At 44.7% G+C, this 25,069-nt stretch overlaps 1 protein-coding gene across 1 annotated transcript in view; it reads left to right on the forward strand.

Annotated features, from left to right (window-relative positions):
* Window positions 1–25,069, forward strand: part of FNDC3B (fibronectin type III domain containing 3B) — a 213,302-nt gene that overhangs the window by 117,356 nt on the left and 70,877 nt on the right. Inside the window, exons 7-8 of the mRNA XM_064458004.1 lie at window positions 15,898–15,956; window positions 22,836–22,993. Coding sequence (XP_064314074.1) covers window positions 15,898–15,956; window positions 22,836–22,993 — 217 coding nt within the window. The remainder of the gene's footprint in view (window positions 1–15,897; window positions 15,957–22,835; window positions 22,994–25,069) is intronic.

Here is a 25,069-nt window from a genome sequence, read left to right on the forward strand (position 1 = left end):
AAAAGATTGGAATTATTTAACAGTTCAAAGAGTTGTTGTAGACCATAGATAGATCATAAACTTTTGTAGTACCTTTGTCATATGTGCGCAACCAGCTTCAAAACTCAAAGATGTTGCTTTCCTAGCGTTGAGGTGTTGTAAATCTGGTTTTGTGCGCTGAAGCAGCCTTCAGGTGCTCCCCAAGGTGGAAACCGTTGCCTCAGATGCCTCGTATTCCTGCCCGCATTGCTGATGGTCATTTCTCAGGCGATATGGCTAGCTCTGTGTGCTCATTTCTTCCAGGTCAGTGTGTCAAGAACACATGGAAAATGGGCTTAGCAAGAGAACTTTCTAACTATGCTGGTTTTAATTTGAAAACGTTTTAAAAGTACTGAACTCAGCAAACCAGAAGTTCTGAGATGAAGAAGTAAATCTGAGTGGTGTGGCTAGCCTGGGCTGATGCTAGCAAGAACGAGAGCCAGCAGCTCTCCCTGAGCTGTGAGGGATACGCTCTGCAAGCTCTTAGTACGTGGCGCAGAGTGGATGATGACGTACAGAAAAACCAGAGCTGACGCTTTCTTGATGCAACCCTATCCTGTGTCCGCCCCACCCCACCCCCTTCTTTATAACATTTAAATATATTTAGGAAAAGTGTTTTGTCTTTTTTGTTTTTTAATTATATCAAGTTTTTTTTTTTAATCCGGAGCCTGTGAATTAAAGGGAAATTGAGGGAGCTGTGATTCAGTGCAGGCAGGAACCAGGCGAAGTTCCTCTACTTACTCATTCTAGATCCTGTTAATTCTTTTCTATTTTAGTCCTGAATCTGTTTTGCAAGCTTATTGGGCTGTGTATATATATCTGTACCTGTATATCCTACAGATTTAAAAGCTTAAAAGAGTGATTTCATCACTTTTGGTGCATGCAATCAGAGAGGCTGACAAACACTATGGCAGTATAGGTAACTTCTATGTTCTTTTGCCCAGGAGCTGATGATTTGGTACATACTAATGAAGACCTTTGTTACACCAACGTAGACAAAATTTGTCCTAAATGGTTCTTCTGCTGATGTACGAAACACCCCTACATAAGGGCAGACTCCCTGCTTTCCCTAAATGTGTTTGCTTCTATAAAATAAGATTTAACAAGATTGTCTCCTGAAGCCAACCCATCAAAACTGACACTGCGATTTTATTAGTAACATGGGAAAAAATATGCTGAGGACTAAAATACATCAATCAGGATATGTGGATTTTAGTAATATACCAAGTAATGAAATGTGAAACATAATATTTACTGGAAATAGACGTGTTGAATCTTGCGAGTTCAGATTTCACGGGTGATGCTGATCTAAATAGTATTACTGTTCCTACTACATTTTTTAATAGTTCCAGCAAATAATACTACTTGGCTGAGTTGTTTAGACTTATCTCTAATTAGAAATATATATATTGTGCATTGTGTGCACGCTATTTTTCTTTAGGTATTTAATAAGTGAGAGGAAATAGGATGCATTAATTAGGGCACTAGTCTGAACTTGAGAAACCACAATTAATTTGTGACACCAGGGAATTTCCAGCATGATATTCTTACGCCTCTACCTTATCCTTCATATCATGACCGTGCTTGTGGTTTTGTTTGTTTCTGTTTGGAAATACGCCTGCTTCTTACACATTCGTTATCTTCTGTATTTTCTCTAAAGTAATAATTGGCTGTGAAATTGTTCGTCCAGGCAGAAAACAAAACGGTTGAGAGTTTCAGATAATTCTGATGTTATCGTGCTGAAATACACCTTTTGTGTACCAGAGTCGGCTCCATTAGCTGAGCCACGCAGGCCCTTTACCAAAGAATCCTTTACCTAATAGTCACACGAAGTAGGCCCTTAAGCGAGCTCTCTATAGACTGGTGAATGCATTAGAAACATATTGACGTTATGCGGCGTTCAAGCGAAGTACGTGGCCAAGTCCATGTCAATCTGTATGCGTGCAAGATTTGACCCGGATCAGGCTTAATTTATGTCTTCAGCAAAAAGTCTTGCTCAGATGTCTATCCAGCATCACCAAGAAGGACGCTGTGTTGAGGGAGAGAAACAAATCTGCCTTTCCTCTGCTGTCTTCAAACTTGGCTTGCATCATGGGGCTTTGACAGAGACAGGTGAAAGCTAAATATCACGAGCAGAGCCAGCCCGTGCCCAGTGCTAACGTACTCCCTCCCTCGGCCGTTGCTTTGCCCAGCTCCAAACCCAGCCGTGTTTTGCTTTGAGCTGCCTGTGGGTAGTTCCTTCTAGTGCATCTTGACCAACTCTTTCCCAGAAGCATGCAAAATAATCTCCAGGAATTTACAAGCCTGTGAAAGTTTGTCTGCGTGTGAGATGTTGGGAGCACGGAGGTATTTCCCTGCTGTATCCCTACTGCAGGAGCAAAACCAAAGTTTCCGAGAAGCCTGAATGCCGTGGCTGTCCTGCCGCCTTTCACACCGCGTGGCTTCGTGCCGGCAGAAGGCGGGTTTGTGCTTCGGTAGCACAGAGTCCTGCAAACTGGGGGGGCTGCGGCAGGGGAAGAGGAGATATTCACGCTCTATTTTTATGCACTTATCTTGAAAGACTGAAGAACCAGCTACATAACTTAGCCACCAGAAGTTGTTGATAAGAGATTATCTCCATCAACTAAATAGGAGCTTCGCCTCTTAAATTACTGGCACAATATTCTCCCATGTGGAGTCTGAGCTAATTTTAAAGGTGAACATAAACATGTCCAACTTGGTTTCATCCAGACTTTTTTTTTTTAACTGGAAATGCAAACAAAACACCGGGGTAGCTGTGGATACGCGTCATCCAGCAGGGCTAGAAGCTGCTCTGAATGCTGCTCTCCTGGGCATCCACAGCTCTGAAGCGTAAATGGGCCAGAATGAGTGGCCACAATTCTGGTTATGTTTTTCAGTCTCATCACAGAAGCTCAGACATAATAAACCTCAGTCAAAGCTCTCTGATCTTCCTAAGTGCGCTGGCCTGCTAGAAGCACAGTGCCGAGTCCACCTGGGGAAGTGTAGGGCATGTGGGGAAATCTGGCTGCAGGGCTCTCGTTTGACCTTACTCTGGTGACTTCAAAAGCCTTTTGACGGTGGCTGGAGTTTTTCCCTAAGGCTGGTTTTCACAATTCTGATCAGCCCCTGTGGACTCTCATATTCTTCTCAACTGCTTTCATCCCTCCCTCATCTCGTACCGCCGGCAGCATCTCCTTGGCGGGGGGAGCCGGATAAGCTATCTGCTCCATGATTTATCAGGAAGTCGGTGCTGAATGACGTAAGGCACAGCCTCTTCCCCCAGAGGATCTTCATGTTATCTCAAGAATTTGCAGCTTCTGCTGCAACTGACAGTCAAATCCAGAAGACTGAAATCTGAGACTCTTTCCTAAGAGTTTACGTAATTTATAGATATCCAACTAACAGGAAAAAAAAACCACCATATCAAGTACATTTTCATCCTGCTTAAATGCTCGGTGGTTAAATCCCTGTGCTGGGGAGAAGAGTTACACAAAGGTCTCAGAGCTTCAGAGCAAGATAAACAGTGAATTCTCAGCACTTCAGAGAGATAACGTGGACCACCGACAAAGGGAGGGAACCATGTTTCCCTTGTTTGGAAATATCTGGGACATGAAGCCAGAAAGGAGAGGGTATTTATAGGGAAGAGGGAGGCAGAACATTTCCTCCCTCCGGAGTATAAAAAATAAAACACCTTTAAGTCTAATAATTTAATGAATAACCCTTATTTGTATACCCAGATGTTCTGAACAATGTCCATCTGTATATTCATCTGGATTTGCAAAGGCAGTGAAATGCAATTTCACGTCCCGCGGAAGTTAATGGGATTTGTTTACCTAACTTCCGTAGGGTCTGCTACGAAACCCATCGGTTAGTTTTCCTTCTGGAGGAAGGGTGGAATTTCATTTGAAAAGTTTTTGTGACAATTCAGTGTATTTTCTTTTATGGGGGAGAGAAAACCCATTATTTTTCAGAAATGCAGGGTGGTGCTTTGAGAATTGCAATTAACAGAAGGGATAGACCCTGTTCCAAAATGAAGCAGGCATTTCAATTTTCTCCAAGATTTATTATAAAAGATTTTGTCCAGAAGCTTGAGTTTGGTTTTTTGTTTATTTTTTTTTCTGGAGGGAGCAGTCCTTAGAAGCAGCTGCTTTGATTTACCATGATTCATGTGACTTTTGCCTGAATTTCTTCTCGGCAATGAAATCCAGATCAAGCTGAAATTCCTGTAGCTTTGTTGAAGCCTTCCCAGCACGCTGTAATCAGGTGGATATTTCCGTGAAATATTTTACATATTTGGAAAGATTCTCAGCGGCCAAACTGGTTGTGCAAATATCCGAGCCTGTGTTTTGCCCTTGCCCCATGCAGGGCTACTGGTTGCACAGGCAGTTCTTCTAGCTCACTAGTAGTTAATTCATACACGCTTTATAGATCGGGTTTTTTAAATGTTCTTGAGCGCATTCTTCACATCAGAGGCATGGGAGGGCACTGATGACATCGTCAGCCTTTTTAAACTTTCGTATTGTAGCAATTTAGTGCCTGGTCTTTATGAAATGTTCCGTTTAATATAATTCTAGCTCACGTAATCGCCGTTCGTCATTCAGACTTGACTGCAAAACAATTTAGGCTGGGGTTAGTCCAGTAAGTTGAATGTCATCTGTCACGAGGAAGATTACTTATTTCTGTTCTGCTGTTGATCTATAGGTGTTTGGGTTGATTTAAAGAGGGGAGTGGGAGCGCTTCGTCTCCCCGTCTCTGAGCTGCGGTGCCTGGGCTGAGCAGAAAGAAAAGCGTTTGTTCTTTTCCTGGATTACTGCGATCTCCTCCACCCCTCATTGCAATCTGGTTATCTCATCGTTTTCATCTGGAAAAAGAGGTCAATAAATTACATCGGTAACAGAAACGCTAGGCTGGGGCTCATTCGAAAAATGTCGTGACTCTGCCGCCGTTCACGAGGTTGTCACTGAAAAATCCAAGTTCAGGCTCCATGAAAAATCTTTGTATTTTAAGTATTATAATTCGGAGTGTTCCCCCACCCACCCCCACCACCCTGCCATTAAAACCAGATTTTTCATACGGAATCTAACACACTTACCAAGGATGCAGACAGTGTAACTAGTGCCTAGAAATAAAACTTTTTTTTAAATGTAAATGTTAAGGCAAAATCAAGAGCAGTGAAGAGACGACACATTTTCTGTCTTTGCCCGGCTTTAGAGAAAGTTTTCCCCGCTTACCTTCTTGTAAAGGCTGGGTAGCTCGCTCTGACTCTGTTCTGGAGAGAGAAATAGTGGTTGTTGCCAAAACCTAGCACCCCGCAACACTTTTCATTACCCATGGTGAAATCTAGAGAAGACGTATCCCCGTTAATTTCTTCCTTGATCCAAGCAGCACTGCGGAGTTGTGACTGAGGGCAAAATTTGGCTTACGGTTGTTTTCTTAAAGTTCCTTAGACTATAATAGGCAGCCTTATGCCTTTGCACTGGGGGAGTGCTCTGCTGCCTTCATATTGTTGTAGCAAACCCGGTGGCTTTACAAGATTCACTGCCAAGGAGGTTGTTAATTTTGGCTGAGGCGCCCCGTTTAATCCCGACCAAGTTTGGGGCTCCTACGGAGTCTGTTTCGGCTGTGCTGTCTGATTGTTTTCCTGTGCAAATATGCAGTTTTGCAGGTTATTTTGCTAGGGGTTTTTTTTTGTTTGATCAGGAAAACGCTATTATTGTGTTTAACGGGCAGATTATCAAAAGCTTTTATTGGCCATTTTTGGTACGGTCAGATTTTTGAAGGTCAAGCAAAAATAAGTTTTATTTTGGGTTCAATACTGGTGCCATTGTCCCCCTGCATTGGAGACAGTATTTGAGAGAAAAATATTTCCTGATTGTCATGGGGTAGCAGTCACAGGATTTAAAATCCTAGACTGGAGATCCTGGAGACTTGTCAAAGCCGATGTTTTGTAGGGATTGTGCTTTCCACCTCCATTTTTGAGGGTGCGGGATCACTTCTGCCATGGGTGGACCTGCTGGCAGTCTCAGCAGGGAGACCCAGGAGTGACAGAGATGTCCGTGCTGTCTGCTCTCCTCTGGCTGGTGGAGGGATGCAACGGAGCCGCCTGTGACCCACGTGGGGAGAGCAGACAGTAATTTTTGCTGCTGTCAAACTTGTGCTTTGCATCGGTGTAAGGAGAAGTTGTGAGACTCCTTTCACTGTTTGTGTTTGCGGTGCTTCGGCTCTCGCTTCGCCCGGCAGCCGAGAGTCGGTTGCCGTGATTGAAGGGAACCTTTTCTTTCTGAGAGGAAGTCTTGCCTCTGTAAATGCCAGATAACGTCATTTCACAGCTGGCATCGGACATCCTTTTGAGTCCCTATTGAGGCTTTTCACATGTTAAGAAGCGTGAGTATTTTGGCCGGGCAGTTGGCCATTCCCTCCTCCTGCCTTGGGCTGGGGGAACCTGTAGAGCTTTTATGGCCCTGTCACTTGTGGCAGCCCGGGGTCGTCGTCATAGTAAGGCGGTGATCTTTGCAGAAGTTACTTCTCCTTTTGAATGACCGCTCGGTTCATCAGACTTGGAGGGCTGCCGGAGGCTGCCGTGCCAGATTGTACCCTGGCTCTTGAATGCTAACGAAGGCCGGACAGACAGGCTAAAGTGACAGGGGATGAGAACTGAGAGGGGGAAAGCATGGAACAGCACACGAATAAATGAAAGGAATTAAGGGTAAGGCAACGCCATGCATCCCAACTATCATAGAAAATCATGAGCGGTTTGAACAACTTCATTGTATCTAGGAAAGGATTAGCATTCGTTGGCAAAGTTTGTAGTGGGAATGAAACATCAGGTTTTTCCCTGGAAAGTGGGAGGAGGAGCTCCAGGAAAATTTTAGGAGGGCCTTCCAGTCTCCTTGTTGAATCAAAAAAACTTCTTCTTGTTAGAAATGAAAGGCATTAATGGCAACAGCAGGTAGACTGCATACAAACTCCTGAAAGGAGGGGTAGAAAAATGTAAATGAAAATGAATGTAAAGAAAAGTGAAAAGATGTATCAGATAGATGTAACTCCTATAAATCAAACCAAATTGGAAGCAACAGAGAAAAGGAAGAGAGTCAAGAAAGAAGAGAGGCAATGCTTTTTTAAAAACAAAGAAACACAAATTATTTCACTCATAAGTGCTCTCTTAGGCACCTTCCCGTGCTTTAAGCAAGGCGCAGGAAGGGGCAATGGTGAAAATAATTCCTTAATTCGAAAGGATTGATTGTGTATCTTTTTTAACCATTTACTTCAGTCTCAGTGTCACACTCAGTGAACTGCAGTGGGTTACGGAGCAGTGGTGTCTAATGCTCGTATAGAAGGGACAAGACAAGAGAAGAAAACTTATTTTCAAAGTCTGTCCGATCTGACTAGTGGCATTGAGCTGCTGCTCGTCCTGGTGCAACTCCAGTGTGTGCAACCCACGGAGCAGCGCTGCGCGTCCCTCCCGGGCCAAAAGGCGAACCTGCTCTACCTCTGAGCTGATACGGGTAAGCGCTTTAGGTCAAGCTGCAGAGGCTCAAGATTTTTAGCCACAAAGATTCAACCCCATTCATAGCTGTCGCACACGTCAGGGCTGCCAGAATGAGGCGGCGTTTCCACGTCGCGTACCTCCGCCTGCCTCGCGCACGTGCGTGCTTGCCTGCCCGCCCCAATGGGAGTGTGTTGCCCGTGCCGACACAAGTTAGAAGAACGCTTTGAAACTGCAGCCTGTAGCACTGAAATTATGCTAATAAAAATCAACAGGATTTTAAATAGTTATTCTTGGTTACCTACTTCTGTATGAATCAGCTGTGCCGGTTTTAAAAGTGCACTTGACGGAAAGATGGCGGGGTGGCCGCTGTCTTCTCAAACCCGTGTAGCGTGCCGGCTGCTGCTCTATCACAGCAAAAGGGAAGCTGCCGAAAATGAATTTAAAAAATATATATATATTTTGACACAGAAAATAAACTAAAGCAAGTCAAAAGTATGAAAGAGGGCACTCCAAGAAGACATCCTGTGTGTAAGCGGTTTGTTGTTCCAGCAGATTCAGCTTGGGCTTTCTCTGTTTCTGTGGGTTATGTCATTGTTTGATTTGGTGTTCCTTCAAAACCAGCCAGCTGCAGCCATGTGCAGTGCATTGCCTCTGTTATCTTCTTTGTGAGACGTACAAAGTGCTTTCTTAAGATGTAAAATGTATGTGATAGAGATGGGGGGGTTGCAGTATTTTACTAAGAAAGCCCTTTTCTGCCTTCTGATGGACCAACTGCGTGGTCGCAGTAGGAATTCCCTCAGATCTGCAGCCAAAAAAGTAGAAGCTGTTATTGCTGTCTTCCAGCGGTAGCAGCAAAGGAGCAGAGAAAAACAAACCCAATGTGTCACTTACACTCCGTTTGTCCCTTGCATCCAGCATTTCATTTCCCTGTGGGTTACTGATCTTATTTTCTTCGCTCCATCCCAACGAAAAATATACATCAAAACAATATCAGGGGACAGGGAGGGTTGAAGACAGTTACATTTATTTTTTAAAACACTTTTTAGCAGAAGGGACTTCATTAGGTACATCTGAGTGCTTCCACATGTGTTTGATGTGAAAATATCTGATGCTTATCCATGCGAGAGCAGATATCTTTTGTTAAAGAAGGACGGCTTGAAGCAGAGAGACAAACCATGTGATGTGAATTTGCGCTCCGGGTATTCTGGAGTACCCTGCCCCGTTGCCAGTAGGATACTGAAGCCGTCAAGGTAAAACTATCAGGTTAATAGATATGGACTATGGCCAAGATGTCTTTGAAACATGCAATTAAATTCATGCCTAAAATACCGTGATGTTGAAGCAAACGTCAATTATCCTTTGCGTTAAGTCCCAGTGAGTCAGGATGGCTAGAGTTTGGTTTTTTTTTCTTATTTGAGGTCTGAACATGTAAGTTTCTGGGGTTTATGCAGGCGTTTTGTTTTGTTTGCCTTCAGTTACTTAGGGGGTGGCTTGATTTTTTTGCTACCTCCATACGATTTGGTCTTTAAGGTCAAATACTGAACTCGGTATTTAGCAGGAGGATTAAGATAGCAACAGTAGGAAGGCTCTTAGAGATGGAAAACTTACGTGAGATCCTCATGCGCAGGAATTTTTGAGAATTAGAACATGTTGCAATGGTTGGGTCTTTTCTTGAAGTTGGATAACGTCGGATCTCTCTAAGGAGGAGATCGTAGGGAGCTGCAGTCGTGTTTTATCGCTAGTGTTTTTATTAGCTTTCATGTAATTAGCAGAAATTTGAAATATTTAATATTTAGAATTGAAATCTCATCCAGGTATTTGTAGGCTTAATTAATACTATTCCTTGGTATATTATATTTTAGCATGGTGTCATTGACCGTTTTGAATATAAATATTTCATTCACAAGTTTTTTGCTGCTGAAGAGCTCCCCAGTTTTGCCAGTTGGGGAGGTGGTGCTGAGAAGAGCTGCCTAAAGCAGTGTGTGTCCAGCATGGCACTGGATTTCCTCTTTTCCGTATTACACCTGTTAGCCAGCACATGGCCCTGCAGTTCATCCGTGACCCTGTCCCGCACAGGGCAAACTGGAAAGATGCATCAAACTGGATTACGCAGGAACCCGTCCTAGGTTTAATTTTATTCAATATTTTCATTAAGGACTTGAAAGATGGAATAAGGATGGGTGCTTATTAAATTATAGTCCATATTGGGCCCTGACAGGGTTGAGAGTGCTTGGTTAAGGGGGAGGGAAGGAGGACAAGGCAAGAGAAGAGCGCAGACGGCCTTGAAAAAAAAATGTTTGATCAAGACAAGGGCAAAGTACTACACTTCAGTCTTTCTCAAACCTGTTTTGGGTTGGTTTTGTTTTTCTTTTACTATGTGGTAGTTCTGCGCAGTCGTTCTGGGAGGTAGAGGGTGCCAGAGCGGTGGCACAGGCTGCCCAGAGAGGCTGTGGGGTCCCTTCCCTGGAGACATTCACCCCCCGCCTGGACGCGGCCCTGTGCCCCTGCTCTGGGGGTGCCTGCTCACGCAGGGGTGGGACGGGGTGAGCTCCAGAGGGCCCTTCCAACCCCCACCCAGTCTGGGATTCTGTGAGGTATAGTAGACTACAAAAACCAAGAGTCAAGTTACTTTATAGACAAAAGAGAAGAACAACCCTCAAAGCGAGCTCTGTAGATGGGTACGTCGCTCCTTAGGTAGTACTGCTAGGGCTTCGGCTGGACTGCGGCGGCCAGGGCTGCTACCGCATCTTCAGAAGGATGGAGACCAATTTAAAAAGCATCCCAGAGGACAGCAGTAAGTGGGATCTGTGACCTGGTAAATACCGGTATGGAAGAAATGAGCTTGCTTTGTTTAAAGAGAAAGGGTGGCCTCAAGTATGTGAAAGGTTGCAACAAAGAGAGCGGTGTTGAACTCGCCTGCGGTGGGGGTGCGGGGAAGACGCAGTAAGTTTACGGTGCAGCAGGGAAGGTTGAGGAGATAATCTTCCCAGTGATGAGGAGAGTTAGATACTGTGGTAGATTGCCCAGCTGAGGAAGTGTTGAGATTGCCATGATCACAAGGTGGGAGGTTATTTATTTACTTTTTCTTCATTTCTTCATAGGCAGACATCTCTGAGGAATGGTTTAGGTATAGACCTAAACCTCATGGTTTAGGATAGGCTTAGGTTATAGGTATCGTGTTTCAGTGTAGGAGGATGGACTCGATGACCATGTCACATCCCCTCCAGTCCTGGTTTCTGTGGCTCAGCTGCAGCGTGGCAGTTTTAGGTTCCTCCTTGTACAGGGAGTTTTTTTATGTGTATTTCTACAATTCTCTGGAATGAGAAAGTCTGTATGTGGTGTTCTTTGTCTCTCAAGCTTTGACGCCGTCAGGCCGTTCACAAAGGAGCTGGGCTGCGTTATGAAGAGTTCATTTTCTTGTAGGTTGTGCTGTACGTGACTGATAAAAGATCTTTCCTAGCATTAAAGCTGGTCACAGCCCCAATAAATCTGGAACAAATTCTGAGAAAGCATGTCGTGTTATGACTGGCATATCTGTGAGCGTGGAGCTCTGCTTGAGAATTAGAGTAAAAGTTTGCAAAGTGCTCGTGCTGATGTCATTCCTTTGGAATGGAAAGGCTGTTGAAACAGTAAATACTTTCTGTGGCCAGAAGCTAAGTCTTGAGCTGGACCTTTTCCTTTCTGCAAAGGAAAGAATGCAGAACAAACCTAAAATCTGTATTTGCAATGGGAAAATCTTAATTAGTTTAGAGCTTTTAGCTATTTCAAACCACTTACATACACAGCTGCTGTTCATGCAAACATGAAAACTGTTCATGGAAACTTCCAACTTACCTTGAAATGACAAGTTTTGGGGTTTTTTTCCTGTTTTTTAAAGCTGTGCTTGGTGTTCAAAAGCATGCTTGGAAAGGTCTGAAAATTATATTTGTACTGTACGTGCAGAAAGGAACATAGATGCAGGCTAAGAGAAGCATATAATAAAAGGCTTTAGTTCAGCAAGACTTAACATTGAAACCCTGTTAGCACCAAAGAGCTGCTGGGAAAAAGCCATTTTTAGGGGCATTTGCTCTTGGTTGTATCTGTGGAGTTTTGGTATTGACCCAACCCAAAACTTGGGGAAAAAAAAAAAAACAAGAGATGAGCAAAACACAAACTTAGATGTGGTCCAGGCGTTACAGCTGGCTTCTCTGCTGCGAAAGGTTAGTCTGAAACATTGCGTCCAAATAACCCACAGCCTGGGAGTGAGAACCTAGTGCTGTAGCTCAGGACAGCTATAACGTTTATGAGATACTGCGATCTACAGGATAACTCAGATTTTTTTGTACCGTGCCCCAGAGGACCCCAGTGAGCATTCCCAAGGAATTCATCCCCACCCCCAGCTTCCTCCTAGGAGGAAGAATTTTGCCACAGCAGATGTGGGGAACAGATGTTGAGAGGAAAAGTTATAACGGGACAATGACCTGAAGTGTTAGTTGGGCTCTTCCTTGACGCGACTGAACTTCTGTTCCCGATGGCAAAGGAGGAAAGCGGCGCGTCTCCGCTGCCTGTCCCTGCCAGCCCCAGTGCTGGTGTCGGGGTGGGTGACAAACAGCTTTTATTTGTTCATGGCAGACGCTCGGTGCTCGAAAAGCTGTGAAAGAGAGAGGAAGGGACAAAGATTTAAAAGCAAATCACCTGTCTGTTATTCAGGGGCAGTTAGTGCGGAGTAGGTGAATCACACCCAGCCACCCACCACCTTTCCTGAGCAGTTGCAGGTAATTTTTCTGAATTCTAGTCTCCTGTTTTACATCAAGGTTTCCCCTTTTCTTCTGCCTGTTCTTCCCCACCTTTCCACCACTGCATCTGTGATGCCTGGGAGACACTCATACTCCTTGTCCCTAAATGCTTCCAGTGAGCTAATCTAGTAGAAGAGTCCTCAGCAGCTGATGAGAACCAATAGTAGTGAGCTAGGAAAAAAGGCTTTTCAACAATTCTGTATTATCAGTGTAGGGCATATAAGGGTTTTTTTCCTCTCTATTATTTTCTATTTCAGAAGGTTTTGAGCTCTTTGTTGGCTTGGGAGAAAGACGGTGAGCTTGACACTTAATGTGTTGTAAGAGAGGTTGGCAGGTAAGAGCAGCTTCCTGCTGCGGGAGGGATTCACGACAGCTCTCGTTCTCCTTACCTTAGCCTAGCTCAGGAGACTGTGAATAATGACGTTTATTACTGAAAGGAGATCAACCATCCATAGAAGCCTGAGGATTTTTTATGGCTTTTGAGATGGGAAACTAAGTATTTGAAATACTATAACGAGATGACAATTCTGCAAGCTTTCTCTCTCCCAGAGAGGTTGGCTTTGGTTTTATTAACGAGTCTTTCCAGGTGGGCAGTGTTTTTTCTAGCTTTCCGACAGAGGTTGGGCTTGATGACCTCTCCTGAGGTCCCCTTCCAACCTGAGCTGTTCTCTGATGCTGTTATAGCTGTCACTTGTGCATGTTTATTGCTTTACGTCTTCAATTTTACATTTGCTCTGTTTTCACAGGGCATTGCCTATTATTCGTGAGGGGTTTTTGGTTTGATTTCAGTGCAGGGCTCTAAGGCACACGCTCTCCTTTCCATACGGTACAGTGGTTTCAAAGCTTGTGATGAAAGGGCACTTCTCGCTGTAGACTTTTCTTTCTTTGCTGTTGTTCTTGTAAAAGGATTCATGGCATGAGCAAACCAGCGACGTGGGATACGTTGGCTCTGTACGCCTGAAGTGGCTGGGGAGTGTGCCGTGTGTGCACGTGTTCGCTCGCACCTACCTGCCCGGTCTCAGGCGTGAACGCTCGCGAGGTTGAGCATGGGGGTTGTCTGACGTGGTTGGTCAGCATCGGTGCGTCACCTTATGCATCTGATTTTCGAAAATGCGACGCAGCGTCCATCCGTATACATATTATTCATCATCTTTAAATTCAGTTGTTAATTTTTTTGCACTCACATTGTCACCTTAGCTCTGTGTGTGTCCCATTCCCACTCTCCAGAACCTTTGAAGGAGACTTCTCCTACCTCCAGCTTATCTGTATAAACTCTCGGGACAGAAATATCCACACTGTCCATATAAATATTCACATGTCCTTAATACCTCAAAGCTTCAGTGTATCTGGTACTCAGAGCCTTCTCCTTGTGAACACGCTACATACCTGGGGAGCTACTATAAAAGATTTCCGTGGTAGGACTCTCCACTGAGAAGCCTGACTGAAGTACTTGGGGTTTTTTATTATTTATTTGCTGGGTGTACTCAACTCCCTTAGGTCTTAAAGTCAGTTCCTGTATTTGGAGCAGTTTGAACCTTCAGCCCTGACCTGCAAGGGTCAGAGGACTTAGTTACTGTACAGAGCAGTTGTTTTTCACGGGAGAGGGAAGTGAGATTTCTTTGGGCTTCAGGGTTTATGTTCCTCTCCTGCTTAGTGTGACACAGATAGCATCCTTGCTAGAAAGCAGAAAGAGGAAAGAAAATTCAGTCCACATGTTTGGGATTTAAGGTTGAGAATGATTCACGCTTAGCTTCTGGGGGTTGTAATTAGGGGTGACATAATAACCATAAACTTTCAATAAAATAGTAGCAGCATTTTTGTTACAGTCTGTAGCTGCAGAAGCTGCTTCTGATTAGCATCCCTTCAAGATAAGCCTACAGGACCTCCGCAGTTTCCAGATCTGGATCCAGGTTTCTGTGGCGCAGTCCTAACCCTGTGCTGATGCTGAAGGGAACCCTGAATTCTGAAAGACCCCGAACTTTGACATTTTCCCTTGGATGAGCGCCTCAACCTTTTCCTTAGCCATTTCAGTCCATCTGTGTAGTTTTCAAGTCAGTATTGTCTTATGCTGGCTGAATCCTGCCCATTTATACACTTTATAATACGCTGTAAGGGTTATCTGCTGTGGAAAAAACCAATCACGCTCTCCTCTTCTCCTGAGTTACTGCTACTCCTTTCTTTTCCAAGTGGTTGAGACTGAAAGGAATCCAGGAATGCATGGAGCAGCAGATCTGTCATTCCCACTCCACACCAAGGTGCATTCTTGTAGGGAGAGATGGGCATTTACACTGGAGTTCGGCCATCAGCATTCAGCCAATTCTATTTTTTTGGCAGCCAAACACATGGAATTTTTAAAAAGAAGATGTACTTTTTTTTAAAGCAGGTCACAGACAAAAATAAAGACACATTCTTGGGCTACAAGAACTAGGTCAGGCTTTGAGGGAATCATTTGCAAAAGCCGTTGATCTGATCTCACCAGGTTTTCTTTATGAATGTTTTTTGCTCCCTATGCCAAATTTGTATGCTTTTTATAAAGAGGTCCTGCTCATTTTGCTTTAGGTGCGATGTACTCTGCTTTGGGTAGCAAACTTTTTACTAATGTAAAAAAAAGAAAAGAGAGAGAAAAAAAAAAACCCTCCAGAAAAAATATGTTCCTAGTTTTCCATTAGAGAATACTGTAGTGGAAAGTGAGGCCTCTCTGTGCTGCGGTCCAAAAGGAATAAAGCTGCTTTGTGTCACCTCATTACTCTAAGCTGATGTTTTACCTCAAGACTTCTTTTGGGGAGGAGGATGGGGGAAAGGCTGATTCTGCCGTTGAGATGATCGCCTCTGCACCACCTTCCGTGCTCAATTAATCCGTCTAATTTAGGGGCAGGATTTCACGCCCTGCCCTGTGATAACGCCGTGTAGCCCCTGCAGGAGCTGCTGTACCAGGCGCAAGGCTCGGCGGGGCAGGGACGGGTCACTGCTAGGCAGGCATCCGCAGTAGCCTGGCGTGACTTTATTACCTCCATAGTGTGAGGGTGGCTGTTAAGAGTTTTGAGCATTACATGATAGCAGCGTTTAAGGACCAGGAGCTGTAGGGTGGGTGCTGGGGCTCAGGACAGATGCCCTGCACAGCTCGGCTGGGCTTTCCCCGCACGGGGCAAGGATGCTTATCCTCTCGGGTAGCCCGGTGCTCTGACGAGCCGGGCGGAGAGCCGGTGTGTTTGGTCAACAAACCAGGATTAGGTTCAGCAGTAATTGAGCTGTAGAAACCCCTGGGCTTCTTCCACAGCGCAGCTTTGCAAACGGGATATTTTTGCTCTGTGAAAGCAAATCCCAATTAATAACATTGTTTGTGGAGGACACCTCTACAAATAATCCCACCTTTCTGAATATCCGCAGTTGTTGGAAGTTTCATTCCCTCCTTTCTAACAGGTTTTTAATATTAATCTAGATAACTAGATACCTTTAATTCACGAGAGCAAAAGAGCTGGTGCTTGTGTACAGGTAATCTCTCTCTTTCTCTCTCCCCTATTTACAGATTCCTGAAGGACTGTTGATATAGCTGACACGTTTGTTTAATTTTGGTCATTTATTTTTCTTCCTATTTCCACGTTTTCTGTTTTACAGAATTCGATTCGGAAACAAAAAGGGTTCAAGACATTCTTTCTGGAATGGAGAAACCACAGGTATGTGATCCCAAATTACCACACAAACACGCAGAACAGCAAATGTGATAAGTAAATTGTGTCACAACGTACTGGTGATTTCGCAGGGGAGCACCTCTACATTGCTCCTACCCCCTCTCCCCTGGGTTTAATTGTCTTTGTCATGAGCAATTTATGTGTGTAATCATTATTGAATTAGCTTGATTTTATTATTCAATGGCAATTGCTATATTCTAAGTTTGTCTGAGCCACAAACGCACGTGAATCGTAATGCAAATTGAATCACCGTGCTGGTGTGACCACAGTCAGGTAAGGTTGTTAATAAATCTGGTTGTAAGCCCTCTGGATGTGATGTTTCTCTAGTTTGGTGTGTCAAATGAAAACCAGAAGGGTATTGTGGATTAAGCGAACGGTCCAAACAAGCACTTGAAGAAGCAGCCCCAAGGCAGAGGGAAACGGCTGTGCTTTGTGAGTTTTACCTCCTTGGCTCTGTCAGGGCCCAGGCCTTCCTCTGTCCAGCTGGAAAGCTAGTAAACAAATAGTAAATAAGAGAAACAACAGTTGGAAAGCTCATCTAAAGGCTGGGTTCAGTAGCAGCTGATAGAGGCTGATATAAAGAAATTCTGCAGTGGGAACGTGAAGGGGTGGCCGTTCCTTAGATGCAGAAGCGGCGGAGCTCAGGGAGAGGCAGGCGTGAGCACAGGCTGAGTTTTGTATTTAGGATCTGTTCTCGTACATCCTTTTGTTCGGAATAAATACAGAAGGTGTTCGGTGTTAAATTGCTCCGTCAGAAGGTGTTGGATCCTACTGTCCTGGGATCTGCAAGAGCAGGTTCAAAGCCAGCCAGAATCCAAACCAAACCTGCAGAGAAGATAAATACCAGGGGGTGCCGCCCGAGACTGTTTGCAAGAAGGAAAGTTGCTTTATTTTGTGTGGAGACAAGTGACAATACTAAGCTGGAGACTTGAGAGAAGAGTTTCTGGGAGATCGGAAGGGAAGAAGGTGCAATTATGGCAAAATTAGGCTAGTTTATTGTACAGAGTGGGTCAATATTTTTGTATCGAGAACTACCTGAATGTTGCTCCTCTGGTAAAATGCCACAGCCTAGATGCCTTTTACAAAGTTCTGGAGAGCTGACATGGAAAACCTGTTATTTCGTACTTTTGTATCTATAGAGGTAAGGAGAGAAGCTGTTTGAGCAGTTTGCAGGATTCTGTGCAATTAGATTTATGGCAACAAGAGCACTTAAAGCAGAAGGGAGCTAAAAACTACCAATAGACAAAAACAGTTCTCCTTGAATCATTTCAGAATTAGGAATCTTTAAAAAAGACATTTAAACCATGATAAATGCTAGTTCAGTGCTAATGACATTTAGAGAGAAGATGCTGGGGATTATTATTCTCTCTATAACTTTGACATTTGTGAGTAATTAAATTCATAGGAGTCTCCCGAACCGTTAATTGCCGTGAACGATTGTGTGTGAGCGTAGTCAGTATTATAGCTCATAGAAATACATCACATCATGCATAAATAGTCAGCGGGGCCGTATTTCTTGGTGAGCCCTTATGCATATATGAATGAAAAATAATGTCTAGAAAAACAACTGCGTAGAAAGAAGCGACTCAGTGAAAACATAAGGGCACAGAGCAGCAAGTCAGTGGCAAGCTGAGTGATGCTACGCCTGCAGCACGTGGCTCTGATGTGGCCAAGGAGCAGCTCGCTCCACTGTCTGAAGCCATCTGGAGGGATTAGCCCTCTGAGCAAGTCCTGCAGGAGACTCCGCAGCCGCGGCATCTTCCATCTGGCTTGTCCAGGTGCCTCCCCGCGACAAAGTCTCTCTCACCTTCCCACGTACAAAATATACACGCTTTTAAAGTTATTAATTTATAAAAAGTCTGTTTTTGATAATAGCTGTTGTTACCGGTTTGAGATGGGCAGCCAAACTGTAAATTTAATCGTAGTTTTACCCCTTTGACAGCAAAAATTTTGAAAGAAGCGTTTTTCTCCCCCCCCCCCCCCCCATTTTTATTCAAATTGAAATATATTTTTAATTCGCATTATCGCAGACAAAGTAAGCATTCTTAAAGCAAATACCTCACTGAGGGAAGGGAAACTTGATTCCGGGTTTCCGAAGTGGCGGGGGGCAACGTCGCTGCATCGGACGGCGTGGCTGCCGAGCAGATCGGGGGGACGTCAGCTCCCGCGGGGAAGCACCGCAGGGCCGGGGAGTCAGAGCTCAGACGTTAGCCTGACTTGCCAGAAGGCAGCCTGCCTCTGCTGGCTTGCTCTGTGGTGAAACTCGTATTTGGTCATCGGGATTTTTGTCTAAAACTGCAGGATTAGACCCGTAGTTTAAAAGCAGAATCTGGACCCGGTAATAACCGTGTATTCATTTGACCCCCAAGTCTTTCAGGCGTTGCCCTCGAGGGAGTAAATGAATGTTGCTCGCAGTGTAGTTCTCACACATACAATAAAACCCCGAACCACACGATGCCTGTGAATGCTAACCCGGAATTTGGAAGATAATGAAAGTTGTACAGAAACATTGTTCGTCACCTGAAAGACGGGAAGGACCGATATTCATCACTCTTGTAACCTTATTAAAGTAGTGCGGGAGCTGGGATTCTTTCCCAGGGGCTTTTATAAAATAATTATTTACACCACCGAGTTTTGATAGCGGAGAAAGCAGGCATTTGCTGTGTAAACCGAGAACTTTTCAGAAACTAATTAACTGTGCTTTTCACCAGACATACAAAACTCCTTGTGGGAGAATCTTTTGTGAGGTCCTGGCTAAAAGGCCGAGCCAGTCCCGTTCAAAGCGAACGCAGCAGTTTTGGGGACGGACGAGACAGGCTGGGGTAACTAGAAGGCAGCACAAAGATTTACCTGCCCAGCTTAGGAAGAGGTGCTCTGCCTGCTTATACTTTGGCTGATTGAAATTAGGGCACCATTAATGACCAGTGAACTGTTTTTTACCCACAGCTAAGGATTTACGCCTGCACATTCAGTAGTGACATTAAGCCCACCGCCGTGATGTTAGCTGTGCTGTTCCCTGCAGCATGGAAAGGGCCGGTCCAGATCTGTTCAGCTGCTCAGTATCTTTGGAAAGGTGCTGGTTTTCCCAGGTGTAAGCAAGAAAAGTTGGAGTGAAAGCTGCTGAGCTGGTTTGCGAGTGCCTGCTTGTTATTCTCAGCATATCGTAACCCCATTTATTTAACTTGCCCTTTTTCACAGCGAAGCTAGTGCTTCCTGCTCCGGGTGGGAGTTCCTCGGTGAAGTTAAGTGGTGGCCTTGGCCATTAAATCAGGTATCGAAGAGATACGCCTTTGGCTGGTAAACGTGATACGATATCGAGCCTGCGAGTCGGTGAGCAGGAGATAGGGTTATCTCTCACCATACAAATAAACCCGTTCCCAGCGCTCCCGCTGATGTGCACGGTGCTGTTCTGCGTTCTGCACCCGGGGAGCGTATAGATTTGCCTTTTCTGACTATATCGTGCAGGCAGTGACCCCTCACTCGCTTTGCTACGCTTGCTGTGTGTACTCAGTGCAGCGAAGAATTGTATTTAACGATTCCTGGTGTTTATTTTCGAGCCTCCACCAGCAGTTACTGTGTACATACCACCACCAAGGCAGGCCAGCAGCCGCTCTGAACGCTCTATCAGTTCATGGTGCGGCTGGAGCAGCTTAGCAGCTGGGTTTGCACTTTTATCCTCTGCACGGAAACGTCTGCACGCCGGCTTCAGAATGATAGCCTAGCAGTTAGTCCATCAGATATTTTCTCTTATTTTAAGACACTCTAAAAGGCCTAACTTTTTACAGATCGCTAAAGTTCATGAAAGGCCGGAGTTTTTGCCGTACTCAGAATATATACGTGTGTCCTTGTGAGTAGTCATAGAGAAAAACATTTCAATAGAACATTGGCAGGATATCATGCCTCCAGCTCCAAGTCTGTCTGAATTTATGAAAAACAATTATGCAAGCATATTTCCATAATAAAAGAAACTGCGAGTTGATGAGCTGAGCTGGCACAGTAGTAATGTATGTTAAAAAAACCACGCCTGTTTGGATCTTACTATACAGTTTTCTGATCAAAATATTATTTAAAATACAGACTTTTAGCTCTAAATATCTTTAGCACAATTTCATTCACATGTGTATATATATCTCTCTCAAAAATGTAACTTATCGCTCTTACTTGAATCATTCAAGATTCTTATAAGCTATCTAATCCAGTATCAGCTTTCACTGGTCCAAATTTTTGAAGCAAACATTGATTTCATAGCATCAGAAAAATGGGATTAGAGCAAGAAATCCCATGAAAATTCATGCAAGTATTTGCATGTTTGTAATTTTTACCAAAACAAAACAAAAAAACCCTTCATACTACTTGAAACTTCTTGCCCTACAACTTGTTTTTCACATTAGGTTGAACAGAGGCTTTCTTTTTGGCAAGACTGAAGTGTGCTGCTATAAATTAAAATCTCTAACTTTTGAGAGCACAGTGTTTAAGTTGAGACGTTTTGTGGTGTCACCTTCTTGTCAGTCTGTTAAAAAACAGATTTACGACTTGCTCAGAAAGAATCTGCTTGATATATGGGCGTCACACGCAGCAGTTGTGGTGCTCTTTAGCTGGAAGCGATGTGTTTTCATGTGAAAAGTTAAATATTCTCCCTTACAGAAAGCTATCCAGGAGCCAGATTCATAAACAAGCCCAGTTTACAAACTGCTAATATTTCACTACCAAACCATAGAGTCATGGCATGGTTTGGGTTGGGAGGGACCTTTAGAGCCCATCCAGTCCAACCCCCCTGCAGTGAGCAGGGGCATCTTCCACTAAACCAGGTTGCTCAGAGCCCCGTCCAGCCTGGCCTGGGGTGTTTCCAGGGATGGGGCATCGACCACCTCTCTGGGCAACCGGGGCCAGGGTTTCACCGCCCTTATTGTAAAATTATTTTTCCCTATATCCAGTCTAAACCTCCTTTAGTTTAAAACCATCACCCTTTGTCCTGTCACGACAGGTCGTGCCAAGGAGGTTGTCCCCATCCTTCCTGTAACCCCCTGTTTTAGCACTGGAAGGCCGCAATAAGGTCCCCCCGCAGCCTTCCCTTCCCCAGGCTGAACAACCCCAGCTCTCGCAGCCCGGCCTCGCAGCAGAGGGGCTCCAGCCCTCGGAGCATTTCTGTGCCCCCTCTGGCCCTGCTCCAGCAGCTCCATGTCCTTGTGCCGAGGAGCCCCGAGCTGGAGGCGGTGCTGCGGGGGGGTCTCACAGAGCGGGGCGGAGGGGCAGGATCCCCCCCTCACCCGGCTGCCCGCGCTGCTGGGGATGCAGCCCCGGGCACGGTTGGGGGTCTGGGCTGCGAGCGCACGTTGCCGGCTCGTGTCCAGCTTTTCACCCACCAGCACCCCCAAGTCCCTCTCCGCAGGGCTGCTCCCCATCCCTCCATCCCCCAGCCTGTGTTGATGCGGGGGGTTGCTCCAACCCAGGTGCAGGACCCTGCACTTACCCATCATTTATGGGTAAGGTGTTTCAATTGTCTCAAGAAAAGTGTAGGAAATGTGTAACTAAGCACCTGCATCGTTCATCTTACACCTTCTAAAATAACAACGTTGTGCTCCATGTGTTGCAAAAATCTGTTAAAATGATAGAACCAGTGAAATTTGATGCATGGGAGAAATGGCTAAAGAATATAAAACCTTGTGCTTTGATTCCTCCTCATGGAGGCTAGCTAAAAAAATATTCTTTACATTTTTGCTACAATTAAGAAGGAAATTGAGTTGTTTTCATTACAAGAAGTGGAGAGTTTGTGGCAGAGAGCTTGAGGCTATGGTAGCTTTGAGGCTTCCCTGGGCTTTTTTCAGAAGGCGTGCATAAAAACATTGCGCTGTCTTTCCAAGATAGCCAGTGCAACTATTGTTTTTTATTTCTTTTTCTTCTGAGACAGTGGCGGGGAGGGGAATTTTTTCTTTTTCCTTTTCTCTTGGCTTGATAACAGAAGGCCTGTTCTCTGGGAAGCTGCCGCTCGGTACGTGCAGCTGATGAGCGGCGCCTCCGGCACTGTGCCAGTGGGCTCTCCTGGTGAGAAAGGCGATGCTCGTTCTGTAAGCTCGGTCAGACGAGAGTTATGTGGACCTGTGTTTCCAGAAGAATAGAGCTGCACTGGCAGGGTGATATTGTTTTGGTGCAAGGGTTTGAATTTGGGGTTCCCCCCCTCCCCCCATTTTATTAAAAGAGAATCCTCACCCAGGTGCCATCGAGGTGCTGCACCCGGGGGTGGCTGCAGGTCATGCGTGCAGTCTCTCTCTCAGGGCACAAAGTGATTGAGTTGCAATGTAATATTTAATTGGCAAGTTGGGCTTCTTTTTATGATTTTCCCTTATGCTTCTGAGTCAGTGTAACCTTGCAGATTAAATTGGGGTTTTTACTTATTTGCAGTTGAATTATTGCAGTTTCAAATGACAAGAAGGAACAGGATAACTGAAAAAGCCATCAGAGTTTTACTGGAGAATCTCCCTAGCAAAAGCTTTAGAAAAATAATTGTATTCAATCCAGTCTGTAGGTTAAAGTCTTTGTTTTCATTTAGTTCCACTTCTCTTTTGGTAATGGCCACAGCAGCAGGTACCACCAAAAGGGTGCGAGGCACCCTTTGCTGGATGCTCGGACAGTGATGAGCCTGCTCACTGCAGGGCAGCATCTCCGTATTCCCCGTCTGTTAGAGATTAGGTTATGCCATGAGTCTGTGAATCTGTATTTTTGTTTGTGCTGTTGGTGACTAATTCTGATCCTTGACTCTTCACCTCTAGCTCCGGAATTTCCTTTTCACAAGAAACTGATGTGAAAATTCAAGCAAAAAGGTAGTGCTTGTGGTGGGATTCAGAGTAACTGATGTTTCTTTTATAGGTTACAAATATTCAAGCAAGAACAGTGTTACTTTCCTGGTCGCCTCCCACTGGCCTTCTGAACGCAGATAGACACAACAACGGTTTGCCTTACACCTGTACCTACGAGGTTGCCTTATCGGATAAGGGGAGGGATGGAAAATACAAGATAATTTACAGGTAACGGCATCGTTTTTACACTTGTGCTTTCATTAGGAGTAAACTCTGAGCTTTTCAGGGTGTATTTCGGCACGCCCATCAGTTGCAGAAGGAAGGCCCATTTGAACACCTCGCTGTCCCGTCAGCCCCCCTTGCTGGAGCAGCTTGCAGGGAGCTGCTTGAGTGCATGTCACAGGATCCCTAATTGCCTTCCCATCCCACCTCCCCGGCGCGTGGCAGGTCCGGCGTGCGATGCTGCCTCTGCCGTTGCCGATGAAAAGGTTACTTTTATGCTAAATGTCAAAACCTTTCGCGTGTGCCGCGCTGGCGGGATAGCTGCCTTCCTAATGGGCTACATTTCTGCGGGCGTGAAGAATTAAGAAGAGTGAAGCTCGCTTTTTGAGCTAACGAGCAAAAGTTGAGGGCTTAACTGCTTTGTAGCACCTTAGGTGAGCAGAGGAGGGAGCACGTCAATCAGTAAATAGGCTATGTAGGCTCCCCAGAAAAACCCAAATCCTTGGCTTTCAGCCGCCTTCAATAAAAAATCTAAGGGATTTCTCTGTCTCTCCTTCCAGCGATCCTCTGAGCTCATTCTGTGATCCAGTACATATGGCATTATGCCTTTCTTTTCCCTGCTAGTGACGTCTAGGATAGAAAATTTTGAGATGTGACCTTGGCTGTTGTGAAATAGCTAATCCTTCCCAAATCTCCTTAAATAGAGTCCAGGTGGTACAGCATTTATGGAATTAACCTCTCGAGACTAAGCTATCTCCTTTCCTAAAATGTCCCGTGAGTTAGGGTATTCCTCCTGGTCTCCTGAAGGCAGGTCTGCGTGAACTGTCCTGGGTATTATAAAAAGAGCATATTAACCAGGGAAGCGCTGCCTGATTTTCATTTTTTTTTCTGGTATTTACACTGGCTGTTTGTGAGCCAGTGTGAGCATCTCTATAGGTTAATGAGTGCTGCTGAGCTCTTAAAATGGGAAGGACACTTCCCTAGTACTGCTTGTGCTTGCTGGTGTGATGGCTGCACATATTCTCCTGGTTATGAAATGTTGTGCATCTGTTTTAAAGCTGCTAGTGGTGATCTGTCTCCTGCTGCTGGCCAGAGTACAGCCATTAGCTTAATGTGGTACGAGCAGCAGTAATCATTATTGCTATAGGCGAAAGAAAGTCTCAATATGTTGAATACATTGTCTTTGCAAAAAGGTGCGCTCATTTCAGAGGGAAAAAACTGCTTTTGCAGAGCATTGGACTATTTGAAAGAAAGAAGGTTTTTTTGTGGATTCCTGGCAGCCCAGCAGGCACGCACTTTCTGGTTGATTTTGCTCTCTTGATTTTAAGATATCTCCCTGTATTTGTCCAACTACCTATGAAATATTTTTTTAATGCTAAATTGAGAATTTTCTCGTTTCCCATATTTTAATAAAAATCGTGAATAAGCCAAGCACTTAGATGAGATGGCTATTCACTTGTTAAGCACTGACCCGGATCTTCACAGAATTGCCAACACATGGCTGAGCCTAGTATTCAGTTACCAGCAAACAAACCAAAAGGAAAAAGAACAGTCCTAACTACGTTGGCTATGTTTGAAATTAATAGATTATATGCTCAGGTTTTTTCTTACAATGTCTGAAACTCTCTGCTGTTAATTTTCTTGGTATTGAAAGAGATCTGGGTCCAGCTGTTACAGCGTTAATTAAAGCTCTCCTTGTATGGTCCTCGCAGAGAGTGGGGTTCTGGAAGAAGCAACAAATAAGTGGAACAGTTGTGCAGGAAAATACACTTTTTCCTGTGAAGTTCAATGCCTCTCACTTTCCATAAAGCATTTTGAAATAGTGGATGTGCTGGAAGTACAGAAGTAATATATTTATTCTGCTCCTTTCAGCTCAGGGAGGGTTGAAGAACGTAATGAGCTTTATGCAAATATCAACAAAACATAAGGATGGTGTTGAACTAAACCCGTATAGCTAGCTTACTGTGTAAACTGGGGAGATAACCACTTTTCTGCTACGTACACAGAGCTTTATAAACTTCTCGGGAAACATGAAGTGTGTCAACAGATTGTAGGTGTATTGTTTACTGCTCTTTTTCTGTG

Source organism: Phalacrocorax carbo, chromosome 7 (assembly GCF_963921805.1).
Source record: "Phalacrocorax carbo chromosome 7, bPhaCar2.1, whole genome shotgun sequence".
NCBI lineage: Eukaryota > Metazoa > Chordata > Aves > Suliformes > Phalacrocoracidae > Phalacrocorax > Phalacrocorax carbo.